Raw genomic sequence first — 24169 nt, 5'->3', positions numbered from 1 at the left:
GTGCTCCTAAGACCAAACAAGTTTACCATAGTGAAAGCTATGGTAACACTAGAATGCCTGCAAATCAAAGACTTGATAAAGTCAAATGATCATTATATACTTACCCTACATTATTCCAAAACAAATAAATTGGGATAGTGGGACTAGTACTTCAGCTAGGGGAATCCGTTTTTTGAATGTGTTAAATGACACCTTTATGTCACAACTGGTACAAGGACCAACTAGAAAGGATGCTTGTCTGGATCTCGTTATAACAAACAATGTTAATCTTTTAACCAACATTCAAGTAGGGGAGCATTTGGGAAATAGTGATCACAATATGGTAACTTTTGAAATAAACTCAAAAAAGCAAAAGCATGTGGGGTATATTAAAATTTCGATTTTTAATTTAAAAAAAGCCAATTTTAATAAGATTAGGGCAGCTCTACAACATATCGACTGGCATAAACGCCTTAGTGATAAAAACACTGAGGAAAAATGGAAACTATTCAAACAAATATTAGAAAGGTACATTTCACAGTATGTACCATTGGGTAATAAATATAAAAGAAACAAATTAAAACCAATGTGGCTTAGTAGAGAAGTAAAACAAGAGATTAAAAATAAGAAAAGGGCTTTTAAAGCATTTAAATCGGACCAATCAGATGCATCCTATATAAGATATAAGGAAGCCAATAATACTTGCAAAAAGGCAATTAAAGTGGCTAAACTAGAAAATGAGAAATTGATAGCCAAAGAATGCAAAACCAACCCCAAACATTTTTTCAAGTACATTAATTCTAAAAAAACAAAAAATTAAAGCGTAGGTACACTGAAAACAGAGATGGGTCTGTTAGTCAATGAAGGCCAGGAAAAGGCAGAAATTTTAGATAACTATTTTTCTTCGGTATATATTAATGAGGATCCTATGGCAAGAGATATGCATATGATTACTGCAACAAACTTGCAGATAACTTGGGATTGGATAACTCGAGACAAGGTGCTAAAGCTATTAAAGAAAATTAATGTAAATAAAGCTCCGGGGCCTGACGGTATCCACCCACGAGTACTTAAGGAGCTAAGTGGGGAAATAAGTGAACCTATGTATTTAATTTTTCAAGATTCTTTTGTTTCAGGTATTGTACCGGAGGATTGGAGGAAGGCAGATGTTGTTCCTATATTTAAAAAGGGTTCAAAATCCTTGCCTGGAAATTATAGACCTGTGAGCTTAACTTCTGTGACAGGGAAATTATTTGAACGGCTATTAAGGGATTATATTCAGGAATTCATTGGGAAGAACTGTGTTATTAGCAATAATCAGCATGGTTTTATGAAACATAGGTCATGTCAAACTAACCTAATTGCATTCTACGAAGAAGTAAGTAGAAATATAGATCAGGGTGTTGCAGTGGATGTGATCTACTTGGATTTTGCAAAGGCATTTGATACGGTTCCTCACAATAGGTTAGTCTTCAAACTAAAAGAAATTGGTCTAGATGAATATTCTTGATCTTGGGTAGAACATTGGCTTAAGGATAGAGTACAGCGAGTTGTCATAAATGGTAAATTTTCAAGCTGGACAAAAGTGGTAAGTGGTGTCCCTCAGGGTTCTGTTTTGGGACCGCTTCTATTTAACATATTTATAAATTATCTTGAAATGGGCATTGAAAGCCATGTATCAGTGTTTGCAGATGACACAAAACTTTGTAAAGTAATAAAATGTGAGCAGGATATTGCCTTGCTGCAGAGGGATTTGGATAGATTGGGGGACCGGGCACTAAAATGGCAGATGAAATTTAACGTAGAAAAATGCAAAGTTATGCACTTCGGGGTTAAGAATGCACAAGCAATTTACACCCTAAATGGTAGTGAACTAGGGATAACCACACACGAGAAGGATTTGGGAATTGTTATAGACAACAAATTAGGTAGCAATATGCAATGTCAATCTGCCGTTGCTAAGGCCAGTAAGGTTTTGTCATGTATAAATAGGGGCATAAATTCTTGAGATGAAAATATAATTTTGCCTCTTTATAAATCGCTGGTAAGACCACACCTTGAATATGCTGTGCAATTTTGGGCACCTGTTCTAAAGAAGGATATCATGGCACTAGAAAAAGTGCAGAGACGAGCTACAAAATTGATAAAAGGAATGGAGCATTTTAGTTATGAAGAAAGGTTAAAAAATGTAAATCTCTTCAGTTTGGAAAAACGGCGCCTTAGAGGGGATATGATAACATTATACAAATATATTCGGGGCCAGTATAAACCATTATCTGGAAATCTATTCATAAACAGGGCTATACATAGGACACGAGGTCACACAAGGAGATTTCATCTAAGGCAAAGAAAAGTTTTTTTCACAGTAAGAGCAATAAGGATATGGAATTCATTGCCGGAAGAGGTGGTTTTGTCAGAGTCTATACAGATGTTCAAATTGCAATTGGATAAATACTTTCAAAAACATAACATACAGGGATACAATTTCTAATTAGTGGGGTAATAGCTGCTTGATCCAAGGAGACATCTGACTGCTATTTTGGGGTCAAGAAGGAATTTTTTCCTAGTTTGTTGCAAAATTGGAAGCGCTTCAGACTGGGTTTTTTGCCTTCTTTTGGATCAACAGCAAAAGCATATGTGAGGAAGGCTGAACTTGATGGACGCAAGTCTCTTTTCAGCTATGTAACTATGTAACTATGTAACTATGTAAATCAAACCGGGACACCTACAATCATTCAATAATATCCCACTGAGAACAAATGGTGCCCAGTCAAAGTACTAAACAAATGTTGCCACTCACTCAAAGGAATACCAGGAAATACACCCCTCTTCTTAGACTTACTAAGTCTAAATTCATATTATATGTTAGAATACTGTTGATAAGACTCAGGTACAACGCACAAACTTTTTATGGAAACTACTGCTTCTGCAGCATCCAGTAGAAATATATCTGTGCACATTATTAAAAGGTTAGGACGTTGAAATCCTAATGCATATCACCTGTGCATACCTCAACCTAACAAAGAATTAAGACAAGCTTTCAAATATTTGTTTTTATATAAGATCTTACCTATTAAAATTTGTTATGGTTAATCATTTTTGCCCTCTTTATTTACAGGCCTACACAAACATTATTTTTGACATTCCAAAATCAACTTTTCATCACTATAATCCTCTCTCTCTTTCTCGGTGATTGTCCCTGACAAAATAGGATGGCAGAGCTGAAGTTGTGGGAGAGGTTTCCTTTAATAGTTAAGCCCGAAACACCCCGTACTATGGACCATCACTCAAGTGGGTCATCTCACCCACCACTCCCTCTGAATAACATTACATCTATATTTTGGTGGGTCCTCTTTATATACAGGCCTGCATGAACGTTGGTTTCAGCACACCACAAATAACTTTGATCACTTTAATCTTCTCAGCATTTGTCCCTGGCCACAATGTATGTATATATTCCAAGTGTGTTGTAATGTTTATTATATATTTATGTAATTTTATATGATTTTAAATCATTATATATATATATATATCTCGCCTGGTATAACTTGGTCATTACTCGAATCGGTTGGATTGGCTGCAGGGGGTGGACAGAGAGAAGGGGGAGTATTTGGGCTGCAGGCAAGGCCAGATCATTAGGGCATGCTATGCCACCCTAACAGTGTTAAAGGTTCCCTTTTGTAGGACAGCATAGCATGCCCTAAAGTTTGGAAAGGGTTAAGATACACAGTGGTGATGTGTGTAATGTGTGAATACAATGGCACGAGGGAGATCTGGAAACAACATAATAATAGTTTATGATTATTTTCAGAACCAAAAGATGGCATTATTCTTCAATGAATTGCATTACATGATTTAAAATATTAAGGTTACAGTCAGGGTTCCATTAGTCAGGTACCATGAAGGGTAGCACTGGATTGTGCATTTCCTGCCTACCCAACATTGGGCTAATTTCCAAACTGAAATGCCAGCAGTCAGTAGATGTTTATGACTAACAAATACGTACATGTTTCCATGGTCAAGCATTGGATGTAATGTCTGCATATTCATTACATCCACCTGCATTGGTGCAGACTACCTCTTAGCATTATTATTATTGTTACAACTGGATGTACATCAAGAAAAAGCCAAGCTTCCAATTCATTGCCATGGGAACTTCAAAACAACACTATAAAAGGGTTGTTCAGATTGTGCGTACTTACCTGCATCATATGAGCAAGTTGATTGTTGTGTTTGCATACACTTGACTCTCCACATTCCATAAGTATTTATTGAAAACTGCACACCCTGCTTCTATATAGACGTTAGTCCTTGAAGGTTGTTAAGTGCTAAATAAATCAGTTTTTCTCACATAGGATGTATTGTGAGTTTGTAGTAATTGACGTGTACTTTTTAATCTTTAATCCTTAATGAGGCAGGTTTAATTCATAGTCATATAGCAATGAAACCATGTGCCACTTAACATTTATCAACTCATGTAAATCTCTGCGTGACACGTTTTTAAGTTTTCAAATTTTTTTGCAGCTACAAATTATGAGTCATTTGATGTTTAAATGTGTATCATGGTAATTGCTGGTAATTGCAAATGATATAGACTACTATTTTAGAGATTGCCAGCAGGAAATGCTCCTGTACTGCTGTCCTTAATTCAACCGTTACCCCACTACACGTGTGCAAGCTTTATCTCTGGATAAAGAGAGAGAGGTTCCCTCTCCTTAGCTACACTCCCAGCGTATCAGTAATGGAACGGTAGGAGTCACACAGGAGTTTATCTCTCAACAATGTTGAGCAGGATTGAAGATGTGTTATCTGGAACTGTAATGGGATTAGTGATTCTATGGGTGAATATAGCTGAATTGGAAGACAATCTGAAACTCAGGTAATTTTCCTGGTGAAAATGTGATCCTGGTGTAAAAACACTGGCTCACATCGGCAAAGGAGGAGTGAAAGCAGTGCCATGGGAGAGGGGTGGGCATGAGAGGGGGGGGGGCATTATTGCTCACTATATTGCAAGCAAAACAACTTTGTTTTCCTACCACTTTAGTTACAGTTAAGACTCCCAGTTAGCGAACACAGATTTCTGAAAGAGAAATGTACAGCTCTTTTACTTTACCTCATATATTATCAGTATCTCTGCACACCGTCACTTATATTTAATCTATATATTTAATATAACAACAGAACTTAATCATAGTCATCTGTTTCTTAGCTGGTCTTGAAATTAGGTAAATACAACCTCAGATGGACAACACATGTTACACAGTGTCATGACTTATTTAACATAAATAGAGCCATAATGGAGAAACCATGTGTGAAAAACTAAGTACACCTTACAATTCCAAAGCTTGTAGAACCACCTTTAGCAGCAATAACTTGAAGTAATCGGTTTCTGTATGACTTTATCAGTCTTTCACATTGTTGTGGAGAAATTTTAGGCCCACTTTTCTTTACAACGTTGCTTCAGATCATTGAGGTTTGTTGGCATTTGTTTATGCACAGCTCTCCTAAGGTCCAGCCACACCTTTTCAGTCGGGTTGAGGTCTCAGCTTTGACTGGGCAATTGCAACACCTTGATTCTTTTCTTTTTCAGTCATTCTCTTGTAGATTTGCTTGTGTATTTGGGATCATTGTTCTGTTGCATGACCCAATTTTAGCTGAGCTTTAGCTGTTGGACAGATGACCTCACATTTGACTCTAGAATACTTTGGTATACAGAAGGGCTCATGGATGACTTAATGACTGAAATTTCCCCAGGTCCTGTGACTGCAAAACAACCCCAAATCCTCCTCCACCATTGTGCTTGACAGTTGGTATGAGGTATTAATGCTGATACGCTGTGTTATTTTTTTTTTTTTACTTACATAGCTGTTGTTTTCAGATTTTTATTTAATAAACCTACTATTTTATTCATCATCACCTGTGGAGTACATCCTTCATACAGCCCTCATCATCCTTCGGTTCCAGCATATATCCCTAGGTGGGGATTGTTCCACCTCAAGTTCTTCATACCAGAGCAGGACATTGCTCTGGGCGACATAAGTAGCATATTTTCCTCCATCAATACAAATTGTTTGTATACTATACCACTGGATTTCCTATTTTGCTTTTTTCACATATACCTACTTCAAGCTCCAAGGACCCTCCACCTATATCCATAGATGGGGATTATTCCATCCATGCCTTCATAGTAGAGCTGAGACAGCTCTTAAAAGGGTGAGTGTGCACTTTTGCCCATTTGTACTCCCTTCGTAAACATCTACTGTACTGCACCATAATCTGTTCTTGCTTTGTTTCTTATAGATTCATATACTAAGAACACCATCTGTATCATATGTATATATAATCTTAAGTGCTGATCACCTCCTGTCTGTTATCAATTAAACTTCAATTTACAGAGCAAGAGATAAGAACTTCTAAAGCAAGTTAACATCGGAAACCATTTTTCATGTTTGCTGTTTGAGTGACAGTTGGTTGAAGTGACCAGGGCTGCAGAAACAGAAACAAAAGTGATTTAACTCCTAAATGGCAGATAATTGAGCAGTGAGACTTCAGGGGTAAGATATATACACCAAAACTGCCTAATTTAGCTAAAGTTGGTTTGTTGGCTACAGTATCCCTTTAATTCTCTGACCCTAAAATTTCTCCAATTCCATATTGCTAAAGTAGTGCACTGGATTTCCCAGAATCCCACTAATTCATTTAATCTCATAATTTTTTGAGCTTTGCTGTCATCTGTCATTCACAGCCCTTATTTTATCCGACTAAAGAGAAAATGACTAGTAATTGACAAAGCACAGCTTTTAATGTAGCTCTGTTCTTACATACTGCCTGAGGCTACATCGCCATGTAACAGAATCCTTCTGTTTCCAGGGCCAAAAAATGATTTGTTAAGTAATACTGATACATTTATATGCATGGTTATTACAGTAACATAACATAATAAGACAGCGCGGTCCTCGTAAATAGACAGCATCACAAGAACATCAGAAGAACTGATATAGCAATGGAGGCAGCACGGTTCTCCTAGGGCAGGGGTAGGCAACCTTCGGCTCTACAGATGTTTTGGACTACATCTCCCATAATGCTTTTACAGCCATATTGCTGGCAAAGCATCAAGGGAGATGTAGTCCACAACATCTGTAGAGCCGAAGGTTGCCTACCCCTGTCCTAGGGGAATGGATGCACAACATCTCTGCTGCAATCAAAGTGACAACAAATGTCTCTAGAGGGGGAATTGGAGGCAGCATTAGGATTTATTGGAGAATATAACCTCAAAAAGCATCTCTGAGTATCGAAGAAGTGAAGTAAAAATTTTTGGGGGGGAGAGATTGATACTAAAAGCAAAAATTGTTACCAAACACTAAACCATCACTCTGTATATTGGCTATAAAGGAGTGGATTGTTCTTACCATTGTTCCAACCTTCTTATCTTGGGTCCAGCCTCATAACTAATGCCGGAGTGGCAGATGTTCCTGAGCAGCAACTTCCATTTGCTCTCCTGAGCTAAGGCTAATTCATTAGCTAATTACATCAGCTGCTCATTCAGAGAATTACAAGGAGGAAAAAAAAGTGCAATCTAGAAAAGACGTGGATGTTGGTAGTGCAAAAGAAGCAAGGACATGTGTAAGTCACCAAGACATGTTGATGGTGGCACTGCTATTATGTGTTTTATAGTTGAGGATTAGCTGTTTGAAATGAACTTGTGTAAGGACTGACAGTAAAATGTGAGAGAAGCGGGAGGTTAGAGAGAGGAGTCTGAATGTGAGATTCAATTAAAAAGGGAGAATAGAGGTAGATATCGGTGTTATCTGCATTAATGTACTGCAATTTAAAACAATTGTCAAGGCAGAGTAAGAACAAGAGGCAAGGCAGAGTAAGAACAGAAATGGGACCCAAAACTGAACTTTGAGAAATTTCAAAAGAAAGAGGTGGTGAGGAAGAGGGTGTGCCAGAAATTGAGACACAGTACAGTGAAAGGTAAGAAGAAAACTATGAAAAAATAGAGTTATGTAGACCAAAACTGAAGAGGATACTCCATAGATCACATTTGATGACCATCAAGGACATCAGATCAGTCTCCTATATTGTTGTGGTTAGAGCACAACAATGACATGTGTGAAGGTATGTTAGCAAATGCTTTCTTACCCCACAGGCCATTGAAATTGCTTCAAAATGCTTACCTGGGAGCAGAGCTGTGATCAGATCTCAGATGAACTCAAGCAATTACATTGGCAACCAGTAAAGAAAAGCACACCCTTCAAACGTGTCACCATGTTCAGCACACTACTCCACCACAGTGGACCACAATACCTACAGGATAAATGTATCTTTAAAGTCTCCTATGATCACCTTAAATACAAAATGTAAAAAAGAGTTCAATCCCAATCAATGTACACAGTTCTGGAAAGTCCAACGGTACATCTCACTTTTATAATTCTTTATTTTTGTAGTGCTCAGGTTAACAAACATGCTCATATCGCCACGGCGGCCGATATAAGCCGCAGAGATATCACAATGTATAACAATATCATGGCATTAATTGACAGCACATTTTTTTTAAAAAAATGAGTATAGCAATAATAATTGTACATTGCATGTGGGATACTTAATCAGGTAATAGCATAGATTGGTTACAAGCGCTCTATTGGAGTCAGGCTGTGTTATCGTCATGTATAGCTAAGCTCTAAGTTTAATTGAAAATACTTTAGTTTCCTGGAGCATAATCGTCGATAAAGCATTGATTTGCATTTTACATAAACATCAACCTTGTATATTGCAAGATAACTGAAGTCACGCACTATTTTTCAAAGGGGCAAAAATAGAGTGTAAGATATTCTTGCACGGCAAACATATCAAAACTTTATATACTGGCTGACATACATCAGTGATGCTAGCTAGTGTGTGGCCATAAAAAGAAAAAATGTATGCATCCAGAGGGAATTGAACAGATAAACGATGCGCATTTAACTTTTGTAGAATAAGATAGGCTAACCGTCGTGGAGTCATCTCCCTAAAACATGTGTATTTGTTATAGCCGGGCAGCATGATAGTAGTAATTTGACCTATTGTTTTTTTTTAAAAATGCGCTCCTGCCAATGGCTGTGGAGGGCCTAAGGGCCCATGATGTTTATCAGGCTTGATAATGTGAACTGCTCTGTCAGCGTGTATACTGTGAGAAGAATCCACCTGTGTTCGCTTGAGCGGTCAGGAGGTGTTGGGATAGGAAGTACAGTGTAGTATTCGGAGTTGTACCCCCCACTCTCATCGGTGTATGCATGGTTTCGTGCGTGTCATATCCCTGCCTGTCCACCGGTCGGGGTGATGTGTTGCCTTGTGGGGGGGAGGGTAGTAAAACCTGCGTCTGAGAGGTATTTTTCTTGTGATAGTACTGGTGAGGTAAAAGTAGGAAACACAAAGGAAAACAAGTCAAAGTAAAGTCTATGTCATCAGGTAAGTACATAAGGTAGCTCGCCAGTTCTGTGGCAGCGCCAGTTCCGTGGCAATAAGGTCTTACAGTCCTGGCATGTATATCGTTGCAGGGTGCACAGTCCGTGGGTCTTTCAAGTTGGGGTATCATGATGGGCGCCATATCCGGGCTTTCTGGGTACGAAGCTCTTCACCTTTTCCGGGTTCCACTTGTGCCGCGGTTCGGCGGTCTCGGGGGCTGTCGCGGGCCGTACAGCATCTGGAGGTAACCCTAGTGTGGGTAGCAACTCCCGTGCCCTCTGCAGGTCGTGTATCTCGTGAGTGTTCCCGCCATGTGCCACTTGCAGGGAGCGATTGAAGCGCCACCGGTAAGGTATGTTGTTTTGCTGGAGTAGCGTCGTAAAGGGTTTGAGTGAACGCCTCCAGGCCAAGGTGCTGCCGGACAAGTCCGTGAAAAAGGAGAGGGACATGTTTTCGAAAGAGTATTGGGGTGAGTTTTTGACCGCTGCCATGGTTGCGGCCCTGTCTGCTTTGCGTTGGAAGCGAAGTATGACGTCCCTGGAGGCCGTTGGTGGGGCTTTGGCCGATTTGGGGACTCTGTGAACCCCATCTAGACTTATTGCCTTGACCTGTCGCACGGGCATGAGCGCTGCCAGGAGCCTCCTCGCGAAATGCGGGAGTTCTTCTGCCGATAGGTCGTCCGATACACCCCGTACATTTATATTGTTTGCCCTTCGTGTATCTTCCATCGTTGCAAAGCTCCGTTCAAAGGTCTCTGCTGTGGCCCGCAGGCTCCTAATCTCCTGTTGCATGGCAGTGATATCTGCAGCATGAGTAGCGGTCGTGCTCTCCAGGGTGCTCAGTCTCCCAGTCATTCCCTGGAGGTCTGTGCGCAGGCCAGCCATTTCTGCCTGGATCGTGGTCTGCAGGCCCGCCAGCAATGCGTTGAGCACCGCAGTCGTGACTGGTGCATTATCAGGGTCTGGTGGAGTGGCTTTGGATGCCGGTGGATTGGGAGAGGGATACATGTCATCCTCTTGGGAGAGATCATCCGACAATTCAGAGTAAGTCTCCGGGTAATCGGCCATCTTGGGCCTAGCTGCTCCGCGGGCTTGGCGCCACATGGCTCCGATATCGAGGCCAAGTCTGGGCTCGTCGGGCTTTGGCTTTTTATTTTTCCGGCCCATATCGAGTCCCCTGCTGTTGCCCGGGATTTGTGGCTGTTTGGCCATGTTTATCGCTGAAATCGGGCAGTTTTTTTGCTTGAGATCGCAGGAACTACAGTGCCGTGCGACCTCTCTCCTCTGCAGCTTGGCTCCGCCCCCGGTACATCTCACTTTTGAGAAAAAAATAGATATATGCTTACAACTCCTTACTACCTTTCTATTCATTCTATCTTCCTTTGCTGGTCCTCTGCTACCCTCCCATCTTCCTCTACATTCTTTACCTCATCATCTGTTTTGACTTCTTTGGTTATTTCTTTATAGTTCCCAAGTGCATATAAGGAGGACTTGCTCTATTTACAGTCTATACAGTAGACTGATAGATTGAAATGTAGAATGCATGAGCACATTTACAAAAGTACCCTCATCACAGATACCAAAAGCTGGATGACTATGTGAGTATGTGTAAGCAACAGGAAAAATATTATTTTGCTGTATGTCTGAATTAGAAAACCATTAGTAGAAAAATGTGCATTTCAATTTAAGGGTTATTATTTAGTTATTAAGAAGAGATCTGTGCTCCATTATAACATTATATTTCCATTGGAAACTTAATGAATAGAACACAATTAGAAAAACTAAACTTCTATTTTAATTCTTATGAGAACAAAAGCTCGATGTAATGCTGCAAGACAAGCAAAACAGAAATAAATACCAAACACATAAAATTGCCAGCTGTTTTGCTATTTGATCCCATTTCCAGACCTACTGTAATGCTGAAACAAGAAATCATCTAGTTCATTAATTCAATAATGTAAAATAACACATCTGGAATACATGACCTCCAATAATTTGCTGCATGCCACTGTGTTATCCATTTTACCAATAAACAGTTATTCAAGAGTGGTCTTTCCCAGAAATATAAAAACCTCAGAAAATTAAAATATACTTATCCTACTATTGAGTTATGACGAGGCTCCAAGATTGTTGTGATGGATCTGTAAATGGCCAACACCACTGCACCCATTCATACAGCGTAAAATGGTGAATGCAGCAAGGTGAGTTTTGAGTGTAGGACTCACCTAAAAGGTTTACATTGATGGGGCAGGTGAGCTTACACTTTTATGGCCATTTTAGTGTTACTAAAAATCTCTGTTATTTAAATTCCTACGTTAAAATTTGTTATAGTGCAGAGTTACCTTTTTTTGGTTTTGTTCTTTGCCCAACAGAGGTGGAAGTTTGAACACGGTGCTTAATTCTTTCTGTTTTTATTAGTTTTCATGTTACGTAGCCATGCTACAGTGTCCTATTAAGGGTTAAAGGGACACTGTAGGCACCCAGACCACTTCAGATAATTGAATTGGTCTGGGTACAGTGTCCCTATTGTCCTTTGTGCTGATATGTTAAGCATTACAGTTGCAGAAAATGCAATGAGCCTATATAACAGAATGGGGGAACTAGAGGCAATAGCATACACTAAACAATACGATATAATAGGCATAACAGAAACATGGTGGGATGAGACACATGACTGGACAGTTAACTTAAATGGGTACATGTTATTTAGGAAGGATAGGAAAAACAAGAAGGGTGGTGGGGTATGTATGATGGTCAACCATGAGTTAAAGTCAAATCTAAGGCATGGGGAGTGTAACGAGGAAAATGTGGAATCTTTATGGGTAGATATCTACTTGGGGCAATCAAAGGGAAATCAATTATTGGTTGTGATATGTTATAACAGGTTTTTTCCTTAAAGAGCACCCAGTAAATATTACTCATGTTTTCCTGCACGCGTCAGCCACCACACTGCTAGTGGTGCAGTCACCATCAGGGAGTCTTTGCAAATCAAGTAAAGACCACAGACGGTGACAGAGCTGCTTCAGTATTTGAGAGAGTGACCCATCTTGCTCCGTGCACCATTTACTCACAATAGGAGGGATAAGCCAAATGGCAAATGATTTAGAAAAATTAGAAAAATGGTCAGAGCTGTGGCAACTGACATTTAATGTGGATAAGTGCAAGAAAATGCATCTAGGATGTAAAAACCCAAGGGCAGAGTATAGGATATTTGCTACCCTACTTACCTCAACATCTGAGGAAAGGTATATAGGGGTAATTATTTCAGATGACTTTAAGGTAGGAAGACAATGTAATAGAGCAGCTGGAAATGCTAGCAGAATGCTTGGTTGTATAGGGAGAGGTATTAGCAGTAGGAGAACTACCACAACAAGAGGACATAGTCTTACATTAGAGGGGCAAAGGTTTAAAAATAATAACAGGAAGTATTACTTTACTGAGAGGGTAGTGGATGCATGGAATAGCCTTCCAGCTGAAGTAGTAGAGGTTAACACAGTAAAGGAGTTTAAGCATGTGTGGGATAGGCATACGACTATCCTAACTATAAGATAAGGCCAGGGACTAATGAAAGTATTTAGAAAATTGGGCAAACTAGATGGGCCGAATGGTTCTTATCTGCCATCACATTCTATGTTTCTATGTTTCTGTACCAAAAATAGCAGTGATATATCATAAATAAATGTATCTGATGCCACACTCACCCTCTCTGGAACAGGTCCACATTATGAAACTTATGAAGCTCCACTGAAAACTCTACTGTTCCTTGAACTTCAGACATGATAGTTTTATATTTTCAGCTCATTACCTAAAGAGGCAAATACAAAACAAAAATAACATTGTTTATTACACAAATAGTAATGCATGGTTACAAACGTTTCCAATTCTAGTTAGTAAGATAATATGAGATTTTAGTCATACAAATGTTCTACATTAAATGCAGGCTTTGTATTGAGAAAAACACCAATGTAGAGGTATAATACATTAAATACCAATATAGAGGTATAGTAAATAAAACACCAGTATAGAGATATAATAACTTAAATACCAATAGAGGTATAATAAATTAAATACCAATTAAGGTATAATAAATTAAATACCAATAGAGGTATAATAAATTAAATACCAATAGAGATATAATAACTTAAATACCAATAGAGGTGTAATAAATTAAATACCAATATAAGGGATAATAAATTAAATACCAATAGAGGTATAATAAATGAAATACCAATAGAGATATAATAACTTAAATACCAATAGAGGTATAATAAATGAAATACCAATAGAGATATAATAACTTAAATACCAATAGAAGTATAATAAATTAAATTCCAATAGAGGTGTAATAACTTAAATACCAATAGAGGTATAATAACTTAAATACCAATAGAGGTGTAATAAATTAAATACCAATAGAGATATAATAAATTAAATTCCAATAGAGGTGTAATAAATTAAATACCAATAGAGGTATAATAACTTAAATACCAATAGAAGTATAATAAATTAAATTCCAATAGAGGTGTAATAACTTAAATACCAATAGAGATATAATAACTTAAATACCAATAGAGGTATAATAAATGAAATACCAATAGAGATATAATAACTTAAATACCAATAGAGATCTAATAAATTAAATTCCAATAGAGGTGTAATAAATTAAATACCAATAGAGGTATAATAACTTAAATACCAATAGAAGTATAATAAATTAAATTCCAATAGAGGTGTAATAACTTAAATACCAATAGAGATATAATAACTTAAATACCAATAGAGGTATAATAACTTAAATACCAATAGAGGTGTAATAAATTAAATACCAATAGAGATATAATAAATTAAATTCCAATAGAGGTGTAATAAATTAAATACCAATAGAGGTATAATAACTTAAATACCAATAGAGGTGTAATAAATTAAATACCAATAGAGATATAATAACTTAAATACCAATAGAGGTATAATAAATGAAATACCAATAGAGATATAATAAATTAAATTCCAATAGAGGTGTAATAAATTAAATACCAATAGAGGTATAATAACTTAAATACCGATAGAGGTGTAATAAATTAAATACCAATAGAGATATAATTAATTAAACACCAATAGAAGTATAATAAATTAAATTCCAATAGAGGTGTAATAAATTAAATACCAATAGAGGTATAATAACGTAAATACCAATAGAGGTATAATAAATTAAATACCCATAGAGGTATAATAAATTAAATACCAATAGAAGTGTAATAAATTAAATACCAATATAAGGTATAATAAATTAAATACCAATAGAGATATAATAACTTAAATACCAATAGAGGTATAATAAATTAAATACCAATAGAGATATAATAAATTAAATACCAATAGAAGTATAATAAATCAAATACCAATAGAGGTGTAATAAATTAAATACCAATAGAGGTATAATAACTTAAATACCAATAGAGGTGTAATAAATTAAATACCAATATAGGTATAATAACTTAAATACCAATAGAGGTATAATAAATTAAATACCAATAGTGATATAATAAATTCAATACCAATAGAGGTGTAATAAATTAAATACCAATAGAGGTATAATAACTTAAATACCAATAGAGGTATAATAAATTAAATACCAATAGAAGTGTAATAAATTAAATACCAATATAAGGTATATGAAAAGAAAAAAACAATATAGAGGTATATTAAATTAAATGCCAATATAGAGGTATATTAAATTAAACACCAATATAGAGGTATAATAAATAAAGCACCAACATAGAGGTAAAGTAAATAAAACACCAATACAACTACAGCATGTTGTTGTGGTTATGGTGCAGGAGTTACCTAGCTTCCCCCTCCCCCCAAGTAGAAAATCAATTTTTGAATGGTTCAACTTCTTGGCTGTGGTTCTGCTGGGTGCCACTTCCTATCCATAGCCAAAAGTTCCTAAGCATGAACTTTCATTAACTCTCCTAAACTAAGCATTGCAGGGCAGGGCTTAGCTCATTGACTGAGAGTGTCAGTGGTTATAGTGCTTGGGGAATTCCTTTAATAACCAAATCTGTATTAAAACATCACTTATGTTATAGATCCAATATCAATCTTTGTTATATTCAGGGGACTCTAAATTGTTTAAAGTGCACTTGGAAAAGCATGGATTTAGTCACCAGACACATTTTGGTTATCAAAATAAGCCTCTGACCTTTATTTTGTCAGTTGTGTTTTTATACATTAAAAAGTAAGTGCTTATGTGCAAATACTCATAGAACAGTAGTGGGAAGGGAGTGAAAGGATATAGGGAGTACAGATAAGACATAGTGATGAACGTGATGTACATATAACAGATAAGTTCAGGGAAAGAGAAGGAACGGACTGATTTAGGCTCAGGTAGGGGCTGTCTGCTTGGGCTCAGGTGGGGGCTGTCTGCTCCAGTAACTAGACATATATGGTCTTAAGTGTCGTTTTAAGCATTAAGCATTTTCTGAGTCCAAGTTAGCCAATTTTAATATAGCCTATCTAATATGACACCTATAAGCTTGAACCTTGGAATCAAAGTAAATTCTATCACATTCCCCTCTTTTGATCCAAAGGTCACCCAAATGTCCAAAATATTTCCAGGCCCGCTAGCCAAAGCCTGTGGGACTTTCATTATTTCTTCACCATGGTTCCCTTGGACTGAGAGACCACCAGAATCAGCTGAGGAGTTACAGGGTTACTCACTATGACAGTAACATCGTCTTACACAGTTACAATCTATATAAGTCTACTCACAATATACATTTTTCTTTTCAAATATTTTTGTGAAGAAAAATAAGACAGCTCTGTATTTTTAAACTGCGTTTTCCTAACAGTATAAATGGGAAAATAAATTTAGAAAATGTTTTGTTTTATAGGTTTTTAAAATGGTAAAAACACATTACTAACTTTTGAACCATCAATCATTCTAATTATTAAAGCACACTTTTTGGGTTCTGTCTGCCTTAGTCTGTTATTATAATATCAGTCTGTTATTTTGAGCCAAAGCTGAAAGGCAAATAGGGACATCCATTATCCAAGTCACAGTATAGGAAGCTGAAAAGATGCTAACAATATTGTTATGGTCTAAAGCTGGGGTAGACAACCTTCGGCACTACAGATGTTGTGGACTACTTCCCTGATGATTTGCCCCTATTATGGCTGTAACGGCATTATGGGACATGTAGTCTACAACAACTGGAGTGCTAAGGGTTGCCTACCCCTGGTCCGGAGTGGCCCTCTATACAGAAGACATTGCAAAATTAAACTATGTGTATAGTTCTCTCAAAGAAAATACATACCTTCTCTGTTCCAAGCTTTACAAGTTTTGAACATTACCACGGTATAGTAGTATAGCATTTAACATATATAGTCGAAAATAAATTAATTAAAGAGTTTCTTTGTAACCAACTTATGACTAAAGTAAGCACAATGTGTTTAAACAGAAAGGGAAAAGAGAGGTTCAATGACTTGGCCAAAGCTAGTCTCACTCATCACAGCATGATGCACAACACAGTTCAGACATTCTGCCAAAACCTTAATCAGAACTAAAATATGAACTCTTAATTTTAATTTCTATTATAAAACAAATACTGTTAAACTAAAATTAGTAATATAAAAAAAAAATGGTATACTGGCTTAGCATTATGGGAAAATAAATTTCTTAAATATCTGTGTTTAAATTTATGTATAAAGCACAAACGCATTTCGCAAGGTAAGGCATATTTTTTGGCACTTCCTGAATAGGAATCATTTGAGAGAAGCACCTAAGATATGACATATATAATTTAAGAATTCAAGCAGTAAATGACGGATTGCTGATGTATTAACCCTGACAGGCTAGTTACATGGTATACTGAATTTTCTTTCTTGTACATCAGCATTTTTGCACTTCACACATCATTAGTTAGACATATTCTTGCTAGTTTTGCAATACATGGAACTCACTGAAAAATAACAGTATAGAATTTTAATAAATTAATAAATACATACAAAAATGCACCCCTGGTGAGTGTGACATTATTACTATTTATTTACTACCAACATATTGTACAGTGCTTTACAGAAAATGGATATTTAGAGGTGAAGAAGGCTCTGCTCAAGTGAGCTTAAGGACCCTTTTTGGTGAGCTGATCTTTCCGGGATCCAAACCTGGGTTTCTAGGATCTAATATGTATATAAACTTAGATTATTGCTTAGATTAGTGTTAACATCACTGCCTTAGATCCTAGAAATGCTAAAGATAGATGTTTGTGTTCACAAATTAAGATGAAATGATCTTACCTAGCTATGGCCCCTGGCTGGAGGCTGCTCTCCTTACCGTGCTGGATGGGTTTCCTGGGGAACCAGGGGGAACACTCCTCCAGCACAGCGAGGAGAGCAGCATCCAGCCGGGTCCATAGCTAGGTACGATCATTTCATCTTTTGTAAACACAAACATCTATCTTTTTCAGAAGTTCGTTGTTGGATGATTCAGTGCATCCAGGTTTTTAGCATATACTTCTGATTTTTTTGTATACATATTCTGTGGTAGACAAGAGGGAGCCTTCGGGATACCCTTGATATACAGCGAAGTTTCTTTCTGCTATTATTTGATTTACACTGAATGCTTTGGTTTGTGAACACAAATATTTATCTTTGGCATTCCTTGGATCTAAGGCAGTGATGTTAATACTAACTTAAGCAATGATCTAAGCTTTAGAAATATAAGATAATACTCTACTCTACCAACTATGGTCATGTATTACCTATTTATAGCTACACGCTAAGAATGGTGACCACATTATACTGATTTAAATTAATTTATACAGCTGTTCTAGATGGACACTGCTGAAAATCATTTCCAATTAGCTGTATAGACATAGCATTGCTCAGATCTCTTTCAAAGACTAGAGGATGAAGCCTGCTAACAGTGTCTCTTCGTGCCAGACAGAACTTAATATTAAAAGACTTGAGAAGCCACCGCTAGATTTAATACACTGAGATAACAGTAAATGAATGGAAATTTAATTAGAATCTGGCCAGTTAACCCATGCTCAACTAAACACAACCCCAAAACACTATCCACCATTCACGTTCTGTGTACGGACATAAAGAAAAGTAGGACTAGATTGCAATTGTGTGTAAAAGACTTGAGACAATTATATCTCTGTAGATGATACGTAAACAGCAACAATGTAAAATTTAAAATAAAAACTAGGAAAAAGAACAAGAAATAAGAACACATATACAATCCAGTAAATAGTAGAGTTTGACCAGGGGAAAAAAATCGATTTGTCCAAATCGATTTGTCCAAAATAACATTTTTATTGGTTTACATGATATAACATCAACGTTTCAGTCTAGTAAATGGACTTTAATCAGGATTACCATACACATGGCACATAAACAATTAAATACATCCCAGTGACGTAAAAGAGATAAAAGAGTGGCCCCATACCCTTGGTGTGAACGTAACACTTCACGTCAGTTATTAAAGAGATCGTACACAGCCCCCAAAAATACAGTAAACTGAAAGTGGAACGCACATTGGTATTTATTGGAAAGGACATCCCTCACTCCCACCACCAGCAGGACTCCAAGCCACCCTCCTGGCACATAAGGTAAGCTAACAGCAGGGTGGCTGCAGACATTAAAAAATATCACTTGTATGCGTTTTAGTGTGTGTATGAGTTTGAGTGTGTGTTACTATGAGTGTGTGTTACTATGAGTGTGTGTATGACTGTGTGTATAAGTGTGTGTATGAGTTTGTATGTGTGTGAGTGTGAGTATAAGTGTGTGTATGTGTGTGTATTAATGAGTGTATGACTGTGTGTGTGTGTGTGTGTGTGTATAAGTGTGTATGTGATTGAGTGTGTGTGAGTATGTGTGTGAGTGAGTATGAGTGTGTGTGAGTGTGTGTCAGCATGTTTGTGAGTGTGTTTCAGGGTATGCATCTGTGTGTGTGTGTGTGTATATATATAAACAAGAGGAATTGAGAGCACTCAATGGATTTTGTAAATCAACAAAATGTATTCAAATCAAACACATATAGATCAACGTTTCGACCGTCTGGCGGTCTTTATCAAGATACTGTGTCATGTACAAATATCAAATAAATACCATCACAAGTGTTAAACTTACCCAATCACCAAGTGCACCCTGTCTATCCAATCTGCTGTGTGAATTAAACCGCGAACCACGGACTGTCATGTGAGCTGCCGTGAAGTGGTGTAAAGCAAAGACACCCAGTGTTGCCTAGTAACGGCAAAGCTGTTTAGAAAAAAGTTTGGAGCAAATTTTAAAAACAATACGGAGGAACAATAAAGATAATTAAAGTCTGACTTTAATTATCTTTATTGTTCCTCCGTATTGTTTTAAAAATGTGCTCCAAACTTTTTTCTAAACAGCTTTGCCGTTACTAGGCAACACCGGGTGTCTTTGCTTTACACCACTTCACGGCAGCTCACACGACAGTCCATGGTTCGCGGTTTAATTCACACAGCAGATTGGATAGACAGGGTGCACTTGGTGATTGGGTAAGTTTAACACTTGTGATGGTATTTATTTGATATTTGTACATGACACAGTATCTTGATAAAGACCGCCAGACGGTCGAAACGTTGATCTATATGTGTTTGATTTGAATACATTTTGTTGATTTACAAAATCCATTGAGTGCTCTCAATGTGGTAGTGTATGTGCATACATCCAAGCAGTCAAACACCAGCACGAAATGGAAGCACACTCCTGCAATCTTACTCAAATATTACATACACACCCCTGCATTCAAACTAAAAAGAAAATATACAAACACACCCCTTCACTCAAACACAAATACTTCACACAAATGTACATTCACATTTAAAAGGGAAAATTACTTTCAGACACCCCTACAATCAAACATTACAAACAAACACACCCTTGTATTAAAACACAATAGCTATATACAAGCACCCCTTCAAACACCAACACTGTACATTAAACTATAGCACTATAGCATTTTTGTTACAAAAATGTAACAAAATAAAAGCACAAAAAAAACATTTTTACAGAAAGAATGCAAACAACAATGCACAAAAACAATAAACCGCTAAATAGCATACCTTTCACAAAGCTATCTAAAGCAGTGGTAGTCAACCTTTTTCTACCTACCGCCCACTAATGCATCTTTTTGGTTGAAAAAATGTTCTTACCGCCCACCAGTTTTTGCGCAAATGCGGAATATTTTTAAGAAAGGAGGGTGTTTTTTAAAAAAATAAATGTACGTACATTTATCTTTTTATTTCTACTTAATGCAGGTTTATAAGGTTTTTAACTTTATAACGTTTAATGAGAAAACAATAAAGTAAATTGAAATTACCTTTACTAGTGATTAATGAGATCCTTGAGGTTGATGCTGCGAGACTAAATATTTGATATCTGGTTCGATTTTCGTAAGGAACAAACGAAGGTCTCTTTCAGTGATATTCAGACAACTTCTCTGTTTGCGCATAATATGATTTCTCATTTGTGCGTCAGCTCATCTCCTCTCCCTCCTCAATTCCCCTCCCCACCTTTTTTTCCCCTTTTTTCTATTTTTTAACCGTCCTTATAGCAATGCCCAGTAGGAAGGCTGAGCTAGGTAGCCCACTTACTATAGTCCACTATAACAGACAGGCACACATACAAGACACACACACAAAGACACACACAGACACACACACACACACAAGACACACATACAGACACACACACAAGACATATACATACAAACAGACAGGCACACATACAAGACATACATAGACACACACACATACAATGACACATACATAGAAAGACAAGACACACATACGACACACACACACAAGACACATACACAGACACAGACAGACACACATACATACACACACAAAGACACAGACAGGCACACACACACAAGACACATACATACAAACAGACATGCACACACACATGCAGACACACACATAAGACATACATAGACACACACACACATACAATGACACATACATACAAAGACAAGACACACACACATATATATATACACAGACAGACACACACACACAAGACATACATACAGACACAGACAGACACACATACATACACACACAAAGACACAGACAGACACACATACATACACACACAAAGACACAGACAGACACACATACATACACACACAAAGACACAGACAGGCACACACACACAAGACACATACATACAAACAGACATGCACACACACATGCAGACACACACATAAGACATACATAGACACACACACATACAATGACACATACATACAAAGACAAGACACACACACACACATATATATACAGACAGACACATACACACAGACACAGACAGACACACATACAAACAGACACACACAGATGCAGACATACATAGACACACATACAATGACACATACATACAAAGACAAGACACACATACATACATACATACAGACAGACACACACACATATACACAAGACATACATACAAAGACACATACAGACAGACACACACATACACACACACACACACACAAGACATACCTACAAAGACACACACACACAAACAAACACACACATTATATTTAAGTCACCCTCCTGTTTCCTACCTTTAAGGTGCAGGAGGGTGACTTTCCCTGGGGTCCAGTGGTGGCTCAGGTGGATGGGAGTCAGAGTTCCCACTCTGACTCCCTGGTGTTCCTCCCGCGCGGCTCTCAGTTTTAGCTGGGAGGAGTGACCGGGGAATCACTTCCTCCCAGCTCTGATGTCATCACAGGGGGCCCGGTCGCGCTGTTAAAGCGCCCAGCGCTGACCGGGCCCCCTTACAATCCGCATCCATCGGGTGGCCCTGACAGCATGGGCCACCCGATGGACACTTTGGAAGGCGGCCCCGGCGGTTTACCGGGCGGGCCGGAGCCGCAAATGGTCACGGCGGTACCCAGTCGCACGGGTACCGCCGGCTCACACCCGCTCGCCCGATCAACCTGGAAATCCCTACCGCCCACCTGGAATCCTGAAACGCCCACTAGTGGGCGGTAGGGACCAGGTTGACGAACCATGATCTAAAGTATTATGAATACTGCAAGGCTCATTTATTGCCACCAATCCCATTCTGTAAACTCGTCCATGGGATCCACAAGCTCTGGATTTAAATCTAATTAGAGACCCATATCTACAGAGCCCACAATATGCCTCTGTAAGCTTGTTCTCATCAATCTGTAAGGCAAGGTCCTCATCAACCTGTAATTCCTGTCACATTTTGCAAAAATTTGTCTCATTTGTTGTTAGATTCCCCCCTTTAAGATAGTTGAATTCTCTGAGGAATATGTTGGTGCTATATATATTTTAATAATACTTTATTCTGCTCAATTTACAATTTTTTCTATAATCACTTCCTATCTTATCTGTCCCCAGGAATGATCTAATAATGTTCTCAGCCTGTTCTATCATTGCTTTCTCTAACTGCCCTCTCAAGACTTCACCTGTGCACTGATACTCCTTGCCTTCATCTGTCAAACTCTCCTTTACATGACAGTGCTCTAAATGTGTCTACAAAATGAGAAGCTTGACATCCACCCATATCTCTATAAAGGTAACTCTATTCTATTTTGCTAAATTTGTTGGGTGGAAATCATATTAATCATTGCAAAAAATAAGCCCTGAGTTATGCTGGCATTAGCTGGTGTTTAGCATGTTCTTTATTTTAACAACACTGAAGAAAAATGGGAGTCAATTTACCTTGTGATCATTTTAAGCAACACATATCCATATGCTCCATTTTTTACTTGCTTATTTGATTACACATAATCGTGTGACTCTTCCAGAGTGTTTTCATTCTGAGTTAAGCAGTGCATGTTCACTTAATCAGTAATGTTATTTGAAACATATTTTAGAGTTTAATAAAAATGACAACAAAAATGTACAAGCAAAATGTTAGTTGATATGGTCATATTAGGGGTACACACTAATTGTAGTAAAGCACAAAAGAAATGCATTTCTAAGCAGGTTTAATTTGTAAAGAGTACAAAATGCCTGGCAAGGCTACCAAAGTACCAAGGTAAATTGCTTCCTGTCCCTTCATCCAAGGTGTAATAGGATGGGAGAATAAACACTAAGGTCGACCACTGGGTTCGAAAGGCAAATTACCATGTCATCTTAATAAAAACTAGGAGATAAACATTCCTTTGGTCTTATTTAATCCAAATACATAAATAGCAGGGCCGGACTGGGAATTAAAAGCAGCCCTGGAAAAAAATATTTACCAGCCCCATAATGCGTCGCGCCAGCATAGTGTGCAGATACAGAGTTAGAAAAGATAACTTAAAATTAAAAACTATTACTCCAACGTAAAGAAAAGCACTCATAGGCTTCAAAATAAACAAAAGTGCTGATTTATTTTAAGCAGACGTGCATGTAATCAATGTTTCAGTCCAACTACCTTGACATTTTAAGGAAAGCTTGGTAATGGGACTGAAATAGTGAACGTATGTACGGCACAACTGTAAAAAATTGACGTTATCTTATTTATATTGAAGTCCTGTGGGTGCGCGCTTCACTTTAAATATGTTATTGTGCTGGAGTATGCACCTAGCAACAAGACTGGGCCAATATCTGCTCATTACATATGGTACATATCAATGACATTTCTCTGTGTATTATGCATATATAAATGTACATTAATATATGTGTAAATATAAAAGGCATAATTATATATATATATATATATGTATATATGTGTATATA

The 24169-nt window shown here is 37.5% G+C and overlaps 1 protein-coding gene across 1 annotated transcript in view; it reads right to left on the bottom strand.

Annotated features, from left to right (window-relative positions):
* Positions 1 to 24169, bottom strand: part of FAM135B (family with sequence similarity 135 member B) — a 193293-nt gene that overhangs the window by 108081 nt on the left and 61043 nt on the right. The window contains exon 2 of the mRNA XM_063451034.1: positions 13127 to 13230. Coding sequence (XP_063307104.1) covers positions 13127 to 13203 — 77 coding nt within the window. The 5' untranslated portion in view covers positions 13204 to 13230. The remainder of the gene's footprint in view (positions 1 to 13126; positions 13231 to 24169) is intronic.

Source organism: Pelobates fuscus, chromosome 4, assembly GCF_036172605.1.
Source record: "Pelobates fuscus isolate aPelFus1 chromosome 4, aPelFus1.pri, whole genome shotgun sequence".
Taxonomy (NCBI): domain Eukaryota; kingdom Metazoa; phylum Chordata; class Amphibia; order Anura; family Pelobatidae; genus Pelobates; species Pelobates fuscus.
The sequence above is the reverse complement of the archived record's forward strand: the minus strand, read 5'-3'. Positions and strand labels throughout refer to the sequence as shown.